At 41.6% G+C, this 11,235-nt stretch overlaps 1 protein-coding gene across 1 annotated transcript; it reads left to right on the top strand.

Annotated features, from left to right (window-relative positions):
* Nucleotides 1–552: 552 nt before the first annotated feature.
* tmem97 (transmembrane protein 97) lies at nt 553–3,587 on the top strand (the record flags this gene model as incomplete). The annotated part of the gene is given in 4 exon segments (XM_083773136.1): nt 553–675; nt 840–984; nt 3,323–3,532; nt 3,535–3,587. Coding segments are annotated over 4 exon segments (522 nt in total). The 5' UTR covers nt 553–561.
* Between the last annotated feature and the right edge of the window lie 7,648 nt (nt 3,588–11,235).

Below are 11,235 nucleotides of genomic sequence, written 5' to 3'. Positions count from 1 at the left end.
TGTGTGTGTGTGTGTGTGTGTGTGTGTGTGTGTGTGTGTGTGTGTGTGTGTGTGTGCGTGCGTGCGTGCGTGCGTGCGCGTGCGTTTGTGTGTGTGTGTGTGTGTGTGTGTGTGTGTGTGTGTGAGAGAGAGAGAGAGAGAGAGAGAGAGAGAGAGAGAGAGAGAGAGAGCGTGCGTGCGTGTGAGCGAGAGAGTGTCTTTAATGGAATTTTTCATAGTTTCACAATTTCACAATTTCAAATGAGTGTCTGAGTGTCATCATCAGCCGCGGTTGCTATAACAACTCAAGCAACTATAGTCAATCACATGTTATGCCACTGGCCCTCCGGACTATGGGATTCATACAGTATCACATGTGGAACGCCCCGTTGTGACCATCCAATGAAATGGCGAATGTGTTCCAACCAGCCACTGAGATGGCCAATTGGACGCAACTATTCAATGAGATGGCCAATGGGACCCAACCACCGCCAAACAGACGGTTCTACGACACAACAAGCAGTGCAAACAGCAGCCACTTGAAACCAATAGATCGAATGGGCTCCCTTCTGACAGTTCAACATGGCTATCCGAATTCTAGAAATAATATTTTTCTTTTATTTTGCGTCCCACATTCCCATTACGTTATTTATTGACTTTCAAGCCTTGTTACCAGCACATGTGTTTCCTCAGGTGGTAAGTGTTCAAATCCATTTGCTACAATGAACTTGTGCAGCACAAGTTATCAATGTTATTGTTTCTGAAGAACTGAAAGATCAGAGGCATGCAGTCTAATCTCGCACTAAATAATGTCACAGCAGGTCTATTCACACGACACGATACATATTTTCTTTTAATAGCTCAAAGACCTTCTGAAGTGGTATGCAGAGGAATTCAAAGATCCAATGATGTTGGATCCACCTGCCTGGTTCAAGTCATTTATTTTCTGCGAGGCCTTGGTTCAGACACCTTTCTTCCCCGTTGCTGCATATGCTTTCCTAAAAGGTCAGTTCAGTTGGCACAATGTATGCAATCTATGACATTAATCTACTCTACTGCACGATGCTGTAGCTACACAAAGTCCATGCTTTTTTATAGTATGCCCCAGCTCTGCCCTCTTGTGGACGTTTAGACACAAGTAATAATGTAATTTGACCTCATACTAATTGCAATAAAACAAACTCAAAATTATACTAATTACTGAATCCATTCCAATTTCCAAGCATTAGTTTTGCACAAAGAGGTCAGCACATTTGGGCAAGTTGCTATGGCCAAATGTATCCCAATGAGTGTTTTTGTGCAAAACTAATGCTTGGAATGGATTCAGAATCATGAAAACCCCTAGCCCCTCTCGGAACCCCCTGGGTCAACCCAATCCGAACCGAACCGGGCTGACCCGTAGGGTCCCTGTGCGTTACTTTTTTTCGTATGGGAATGTCGGAACGCGGACATAAATATGCTCTTTAACATCGTATCTGCGGCGTTTGACTGCCTTTTTTTGTTTGAGTTATTCTGAATTCGTGAACTATAAGTACCTATACACACCGCTGCGAATATCTCCTGTGGCGCGGAAGCCGTTAAGTGTTTTTAATCTATGTTTGACCGATTTGGAAGCTTGCATTTGCGGTTGGCTTGTGCCAGCTACGTTCCTGCCTCTGATCTGCTCTGTCATAGCTATAGCGCCACTAGCTAGCCAGATAGGCGGTACAATGAGGTGTCAATAAACAAGGAAGGAAAAGAAGAAGACCAAATCGGTCAAACAAAGATTAAAAATACTTAAAGGTATATTCAGTGATTTCACTCAAAAAACCTTAGGTTTCGTTTTTGGCTGTGGGACCCAGCCTTTCGTCCAATCAGGATAGAGAGTCAAAAACGAAACCTAAGGTTTTTTGACCCCCAGGGGTTAACTGGGGACAGGGAGGAACTCCTTATATGGCCAGCACACTCTATAGTAGGGAGGATTATCAAAAAAAAAAAAAAAAAAAGTGATATTTGAATTAAGTGAAATCACTGAATATACCTTTAACGGCTTCCGCGCCACAGGAGATATTCTGTACTTATACTTCACACATTCATAAGCCCTCACACGAAAAAAAGTCGTCAAAGAGCGCAGACAGGCGTTATCCACGGTGTTTATGTTTTATTTATGTCTGCGTACTAGGTGGCAGGGTAGAGCTGGAACAGGACGCCATGGTCTGGGTCTAAAAAAATTCAGAAACTTCAGTACCATTGGGTTCTGCTTGTAGGGCTAGAAAACCCCCTAGTTTGACACATCACATGCTACTTAAAGCATAACGAAAATTAGAAAATATTTGCCTTATATAAAATGTCAATGGTGGCCATACTGTACAGGCCATTTTCAACACTTTCCCCTCAGACAATTCTAGGCAACTTTTTTCCTGTTATTCAGGATATATTGAAGATGCAAAATCAGCTGAGTTTGGGTTTTTTGGAAATTAGTTTGAGGTTGATCCTGTATTTTCCATAGATTTCCTGTACTGATGGTCGTTCTCAAATTTTTGATCAGGGGAGATATTAGTTAGGTTTGTGGGCTTGACAGGGAAACCCTGGAAATCGGACCCCGGATGGGCATTGAATGTTACCACCTGGAACCCACCTTGAACCCGGGTCCAGCAGGTGTTAATCTACGGATAGTGTACAGGAACTGGGAAGAAGTTACAGTTCTAGGACCCCCAGGGGTCCTTGAGGGGTTCTACCATAATTAGTTAATAGCATCATAATCATTTTAACCCCTTGTATCCATATTTTATTCTTTGACTATTCAAAAATAGCATAATTGATTGATTGAATACTTTATTAACAGTTTGCAACCAAATAAAAGCACAGAGGTGCTTGTGACTATGATGTAAAATGTACACTATGATGTAGACTTGGCTGGCAAACGAGTTACATCATAAGTGCCTTAAACAAACATTAAAAGTCCCATAAACCTGACGTAATCTTCAGAAGACATGTATTGGAGTGGCTATAGCGCCCCTCAAAAAGTCCATAGCGGGGCTAGCTAGCACGTCTTCAAAAATATAAACAGGTGCCGGTCCGTTCAGTGATTCTAAAAACAATTTAAAATCCATTCTGAACGCCACTGGTAGCCAGTGCAGTGAGGCAAGGATAGGTGTATCACAAGTTATACTAGTTATGCATTCGTTATATAACCTGCTCTACCACACAGCTTAGTGAAAATAGTGTTTTATTAACTATAATAAGTTCCGGGTTGTGTAGCTTTTAAGGTAAGAACATGCAGGACGTAGAGAGCAAGCAGGATGGTGCAAATGTTTTTATTTTTCACCTGACACGTGGTTGTATTTCTTATAATGATCTCCAGGTGGCTGTAAATGGATCAGGACTCCTGCCATTGTCTATTCCACACATGTGGCCACCACTCTGGTTCCTATTCTAGCCCACATCCTCTTCCATCAGTTCCCCACCACCAGCCGCTACCATGGCCCTCAGACCACGAAGGAGCGCTATGCACTGGTGTCCATATACGCCCCGTATCTGCTGGTCCCTCTCATGATACTGTTCACCATGTTGTTTTCCCCACGTATAACTCCTCAAATGCCACCGTTAAAGCCAAGAAGACCCAGTGAGACTTTACAAAATGGAGAACGTTCCCGCCGTTGCCAGCCAACTCTTTATGGCGAATTCCTGTTCTGTTCTTTGGCTAAATAGAAGTGTATATCTAAATGTTTTGAACAAGGTGGACCCTCTTGTAAGTGTAATGCTTTATTGGGTCGTCCACTCACAGTTAACAGTTTTTGTATTGAGTTGTGCTTGAAATGTACTGTAATTCTGCAAACTGTTAATAAATACTTCAATCAATCAATCAATCAAAACGTGTAATGGGTTTACTTTGTGAGCCTTATGACGACTATAACTACCAAGTGAAAGTGCTAAAGTTGATAGGCTTGTGAGTGTAAAATGTGCACACACAGGGTTTATAACTTGAAATACCTTTTTTGGAAATGTTATCATATATAATGTATACATAATATACGACATATGGCATAAAAAAGGTTACTCTCATCGAGTATACAACTTTTCTATATTCCAATTTCCACATAATTTTAATTGTAAAGCGAGTAGTTATTTCAAACCCTCTGTTGGTCCTCAAGCATGAATATCACTTTTTTAAATGTTTTTTTGTGTTGAATGGACTTATTCTGGAATCTGGATGCTCGTGACAGAACAAAAGTAGTAAAAAAATGAAAGAGCATTGTCCGCAGATAATAGAAGTTATTCCTTAACATTCCACAAAGTGGCGGTATGTCATTGCATTCAAGTCAGACCACAGGTTGGCATACGCAGTGATACACTCGTGTAGTAGGCCTATCTATCTTGTCATATATTGTATGTGAAATAAAACAATGAAGATTAATGATAAGCCTAGTAAATAAAAAATCTGTATTCCACTATGGTGAGCAGAATAAATAAATAAAATAAAAGCAAAAAAAAAAAAACTGTCACAAACTCACAATATGCTATACACAAACACTGCACTGCTATATTTACACTTTTCTTACATTGCATGATTGCAAGTTGCAACATTTCTGTCACATATTGGTGGACATTCAAGTTTTATGAATCTTAGAGCTGGGAGGTAGGCCTAATTACTTGGCCAGCTTCATGGTTGCAGGTGTGGTGCTCAAAGTCAGATGGAAGAAAGGTTTTCCGTTGTGTAAAAAAAGGCACAGCCTGTGCCTTTTTATCCTGCCTGTGCCGTGCAGGATATATTTACACTTGGATAAAGATGCCATGAGCATTTCTTTCTTTATTTATCAGGTAACCAAAACGCTAACGTGAACACCAACACTTTAAAATATCATAAAGGACCTAATGGAGAGAGGAAAATGCAATGAAACAGAAAAAAAGTGTGTGTGTGTGTGTGTGTGTGTGTGTGTGTGTGCGCGCGCGCATGCATGCGTGCGTGCGTGTGTATGTGTGTAACTGAAGGGGGGAGTCGGGGAGAGCTATGGAAAACGAAGAAGTGCGTATTACCGGTAGGTTCAATGTGCAGCCCAGCAGTAGGTGAATGTGTATGACCTGGCTGTGTTGCTTCTCTTCAGACTAATGAGAGGAAATGAAGCAAGAGAGTTTAGCTCCACTAAAACGAACAAACCATGCAACCACATCAATGTATGAACGGGACTGTAGGCCTATACACATATTATGTACGACATGGACTCACCTCTGACTGGCACAGAATATACAGTACAAAGGCAGCAATTTATGGGTGTCCTTGTGCATTTTAATTGTTGGGTAAATGAGCAGAACAGTTTTGTTTACTTATAATGGCATTTAATTTACTAAAAGCAACGATTAGTTTTAGTATCTTGTTGCAATAGGAAGCCCGAGGGTGTTGTTGTGGACAACTTCATTTCTCTTTGGCTTTATATAAGAATACCAATTATGTATTTATATGAACCAAGTCTAGCTTATTCCAGTAAAACAATTTATCTTGGAAGAAACATGAGATCCATCACTCTGATAATTGGAAGTTTCAACAGATGTAATTAATTATCATCAGGAAATAAGCTGATTAAAGTGCATGTAGTATGCAGCATGCAGGTTCGGTAGAGTTAACTAAAACTAAACTATAAATGAACTAAACTAGGTGTGAGTGACAAAACATTTTAGATGACTAAAAGCACAAGTGGCCATTTTCAGCAACGCCCTGCATAGAACATAGAAAGTAACACACATTAAAACCTGGGAGCTGACCAGCACAACCTCAGTCTTATACTGTTGGCCACTAAGCAGCTCCACTGGAGCAGGTGGAGGTTCAGTGCTTTGCTCAAGGGCACTTCAGCAGTGTTGGGTGAGTGATGACCAATCACTTCCCGACCCAGAATTCTTCCTGCCCGTCCGGGGAATGAAACCGGCAACCTTTCAGCAACAAGGGTGCTCCTCTAACCCTTAATAGGCCACCGCTGCCCCGAAAATGTGTCAGCACAACACGCATGAGGAGGAATGTGTGGATATTGAGACTGAGATGTCTAGATGACTTGTAGTCAATTGTCATTGCAAAGTCATGCATTTGCTACTTGGCTTTGCAATACCTATTCTGGACTTCATTATTCTGAAACTTAAATACTGAAACTAATTAACTAATTTTAAATGATGTAACTCAATAAAAAATGATGTAACTCAATAAAAAATATGGGAGGAAATAAAAATAAATATGCATGTGAGTTGGCATGTAAAGGAACCCTATAGGGTTGGCCAACTCGCATGGGTCTACTATATGGCTTTGCTATTAACAAAGATGCACTCTGTGGTGTGATCTACTAAGAGAAGCACTAAGACAGGTTTACATTGGGGTGCTCCGTTTCAAATATACAGTACTATGGAAAAAAAGGAAAACTCATATACATTAAATTGTTAGAAATCAAAAGAAAAAATGTACAGTAGAGAGGGGGGGGGTTGACTTTTTAAACGGGACCAGTTTTTAATTGCAGCCACCCGTAAGTGCTCTTGAGAGCGGTTTTGAAGGAGTGTAGGGATTCATTAATTACTTTATGACTGTTGGTAGGGCATTTGTTTTTTAGCATAGAAGCTACATTTTAGTTAGTTTGAGCCGAATCAGGGTTGAACGTTATTTGTGGAACTCCCTCTGGTGTTGTGATTGTGGACTTTGTTGACGTTTAGGAAGTATTTTGACAGGAACGTGGGTGTAGCGTATCTTAGGCCCATTGTAAGTTGTTGTACTCTTATCGTCTACCCTAACTTAAGCCATCCTAAACTGCCATCATGATCTGGTTTAAGGTGTGTTGTATGATCTGGTTTAAGGTGTGTTGTAGGAGAAAGGCCAAGCAGTATAGCCTGACCAGTTTGTTTTGGGATGTCTGGAGCCTTGTTTTTAGGGTTTGAGGTGCCATGATGAGGTGCATGCATAGTCGAAGAAACGTTGTATGAGTGCTCAAAGTATTCTTACTGACCAGTGAGGAGATCCTGTACAAAAGAATTGTACATTTAATCGGTACCATATCAGTATCGAATTGTTCCGTTCACCTCCACCACATGTTCTCTCCCATCCAGATAGGACTGCATCTTGCTTACCGATGTATTATCAAAACCAATTGCTTTTAGCTTATCAATCAATATGGAGTGATTTACAGTGTCGAGCCTTTTGGAGGTCCACCATGCCACAGTATTTGCCTGCATCTACTGTACCTGTTCATAATATTTCCTTTTTTTTTCTCCATAACTTTCGAGATGGAATTAAGAATAGAAATTGGGGTAGTTGCCGGGGTCTAATTTGCTGTCTTTTTTGTACAGATTTGGTCATGGCAGTTACCATGTTTTAGCTTGTTCCGCTGTTTTTTTTGTTTTTCCAAGTGAATTTGGAGATCACGTTTGGCAAGCTTTGAGTTGCATTTAAGAAATTCAGAGCATGTTTTGTCTCTGGCTTTCATTGCAGTCAGTATGTCTCGGACATACTGACCGAGATTCGGTCAGTACGTCCGAATCTCCCCGATGGTTCTCAAGGGAGACATGTTGATTAGTATTACATTTGTGAATTTGGTTTTGAAGCCAAGCAATGTTTCTTCACTAGTGTATGTTTAAAGGTCTCTGACTGTTTTGTGACAGCACTGCAGCAGGCTTATTATTTTATTTTTTTCTGGGCACAGAAGAGCATAAAGTGATAGCTTAGCCCGCCTACAATATCCCCCCCCTCTTAGATTCTGGACTTGTCCAATTTTAGATTAAGATCACTGGTAGTTTCAGTAGGCTGACTGACAGTGTGCAGATCACACAAAACCTATACTGAAGGATTTGAAGACGGATGCTTCTTTACGGAGCATGTCCGTGTTCCAGTCACCAGGTTATTAAGTAAGTATGGCTTTGTGTTTAGGACAGAATAATGTCTTCACAGAAAACTGAGAAAGGGGTCACTCCGACTCCAAACCACACAATCAATATATATGATTGTACTGGTCCATTTAAAAACCGTGGAAGGAGGTAGGGCACACCATTCTTTTGGTAAAGAATTACTTTATTGAATAAATAGACAACGTTTCGATCTTGACAGATCTTCGTCAGGTCAGTATACAGATGCACACATTTCATCATCCATTTAAAAACCGTACAATGATTGCAGTACAGCATGTCAATGAATGTATACAGGGCTACCTATCGGTTAAATGGCTATTGGAGCGCAAATGCGTATTTCACATACACCCATTCACACACAGACAGCAAGGCACATCAACCTGCTCACTGGGAGCTGTTAGGGATTCAGTGTCTTCCTCAAGGTCAATTTGACACGCAAGGCCTAGCTGTCACAATTATTACATAATCGCCTAATCACAAATATTTGAGATAATCGCAATTATTTTTGCATAATTGTAGATCGTTTCCATGTTGGGAAAAAAATAGTTAACTATTTCCGTTATTTTGTAATTTAGGCTATTTGTTTTTTGGAAAGAAATGTAAAATGTTATTTGTCCTATCTTCCCTGTGCAATTTGTGATTACGAAGCCTTAAAAGGCAAATATACGAATACAAATTGTAATGTTTCAATGTTCAATGCAAAAAACACAATTAACCCATTCTGGACGGGAACCCTTTTGGTGTTACAAGCATTATGTTATACTTTAGCTTTTGAAAAATAGCAGATCTACAAGCTCATAGTGCGGCACAGAGTGCCGCGCTACGAGCTTGTAGGTCTGCTATTTTTGAAAAAATCGTGAAAATGTGGCGCAAATCTTTGAATTTATATTCTTTCAGAGCGTTTTTAACTCAAATCTTTGCTTCTGGGTGGGGGGGGGGGGGGGGTTGGCGGGGGTCGGCGGCCAAATACAGATAATTCTGGGGGTCATTGACATGAAAAAGGTTGAGTACCACTGATATAGAAACATAGGTTTTTCAGAAAACTGTTAATTATATAATCTCCTATATAATAGTCCAGCTGTGGCCCCACTGCCCTCCGCATCCGCCCCGAATCAGCTCTGGCGTATGGACACTTGGGACAGATGGGACTGGAGAACTACAATATCAATCTGCAAACCATAACCCAGGCTTAACAAAACAAGAAAATGTGCCCCTGTTCGCTCAACTATTAATACGTGTTACCTCCTCCACTTTGCCATGCCATCCTGCCCCCAGCCTCAGCAACCTTGTATACCAGGAGCGAATTAAGAGAACCAGAGACAGGACAGCCTATAGTGACAAGGAAACAAAATCACAGAGTGAGCAACAGTACAACACAAAACAGATCTACAATCACATTTTCAAAACCTTTTGATATGGAAAATGACCAAACTGTGGGTGTGACAAATCCCATCCCATCCGTCTCCGATTTGACTTTGGAAGGGACGTCGATGTATTGTGATTTGTAAAGTATTGAGAAATGTTCAACCGACCTGGAACTGCCCCCGTCTCTGTAACTCTAGGTGAGGACCTAGTCACTCTGGCTGTACAAAGAGAAGGATTCACCGTTCCTGCTTTCACTACAGTCTGACTTGGGCAACATTGTTTTGTCACACGTCGCCTTGATTTGCCATGTTTGTTTTGTCGGTTTGATGAACAGTTTCTCTGAACTGACATGGGCCATTTTCGAGTGATCACATTCTGTACCTGATCTGCCCATACTCGCTCTCCACAGAGATCATTACCGAGAATTATGTCGACACCATCAACCGGCAACTCTGACCGCACCCCCATGTGAACCTCTCCACTCACCAAATCTGAAACGAGAGACATTTTATGCACTGGAACAGGAAAAACACCCATTCCATTCCCTGAATTAAAATAGACTCCCCTGTGTCTGTTTCAGATGAAAAAGGTAATATAGAGGCTCGCACAAATGAATCAAGTGTACCACAGTCTCGCAGTACCTTTACTGGCACTCTTTTTTTTAAGATATTTTTTTGCGGCTTACGCCTTTTATTGATTTTTGAAGGGACAGACAGTAGGCTGACAGGAAACGGGAGAGAGATGGGGGGGATGACATGCAGTAAAGGCCGTGTCGGGTCCGGGAGTTGAACCCGCGGCACACTGCGACTGGATTACCAGTCCGGTGCCCAGACCGTTACGCTACGGCCTGGGCCTACTGGCACTCTTTTGTTGCTTCCTTTGACCGCCAAGAACCCCTCCGAAATGAATGGTAGATACCCATCCATCCGTGGCTGCAAGAGCGAACCCTGCTGAGGTAACGCACCTGGCCTAAGTGAATTGGCCAGTGCAGCTGGTCTTATCTGTGAACTGGAAGACGAATCTTTAGATCTGAGAACTGGACATTGAAGTTTCCAGTGTCCATTACCTTTGCAGTAGTGACATACCTCAACTGAGCTGTCCTGCCTGCTTGGTTTCACCACATGGTCAGCCTTGTGGCTGTAAAACTCAGAACTGCCCGTTACATGAGAAAATGGATCCCTGTAACCTTGTGTACTCTGGTCACTGAAATTGTCTTTATGAATCAACATGTATTCATCAGCCAAGACTGCTGCCTCACCTGGAGACTTTACTTTGTTCTCTGTGATGTATGTGGCAACATTAGATGGCACTGTGTTCTTCAACTGCTCCAAGACCACCAGGTTAAACAGTTGTTCGAAATCATCAACCTCAGATGAACACCAACGAGAAAACTGTGTAGTTAGATCTCGCACAAATTCCACATGAGACTGACCATCACATTTCCTCCAGGTACGGAAATGCTGTCTGTATGCCTCTGGCACCCTCTCATATATTTTTAACACTGCCTCTTTAACTTTTACATAACTCCTAGAGTCCATAATTATGTGTTAACGCAGCAAATGCCTCTTGTGCTTTCCCTGTGAGTACCGACTGCACCATTAAAGCACAATCTGCATCTGTCCAATTTTGTGCCTCTGAAACTTTTTTCAGAAGGTGTCAGGGTCCTTTTCATTAAACCTGGGAAGGAGCCTCAGGCTACTGCCACTGTCCATAGCTTTGACACCTCCTCCCCTTTCAGTATTACCATTATTCAATGCATCTGCTGATAACTTTCCCTGTTCAACCAACTCTAGCCTTTTGCTTTCCAACTCTAGCTTTTTGCTTTCCAAATCTAATTTGGCCAATTCAGTTCGTTGTTTCACTTCCATGAAATGTTGTTGTTTTAACACCAAAAGTTCTTTCTTCCATTTGAACTCACCCTCTGAACTGACCTCATCCTCCTTGTCTTCAACAAGCTGCAAAATGCCCTTGTCTACCAGACCACTGATTAGACCGGCCTTCATTGCTGCCTTGAGCTTTTCTGTCACTGTGATGTCATAA

This window comes from Protomyctophum parallelum (genome assembly GCF_964188405.1).
Source record: "Protomyctophum parallelum genome assembly, chromosome: 9".
NCBI classification, from domain to species: domain Eukaryota; kingdom Metazoa; phylum Chordata; class Actinopteri; order Myctophiformes; family Myctophidae; genus Protomyctophum; species Protomyctophum parallelum.
This window is presented reverse-complemented; position numbering and strand designations above follow the sequence as displayed.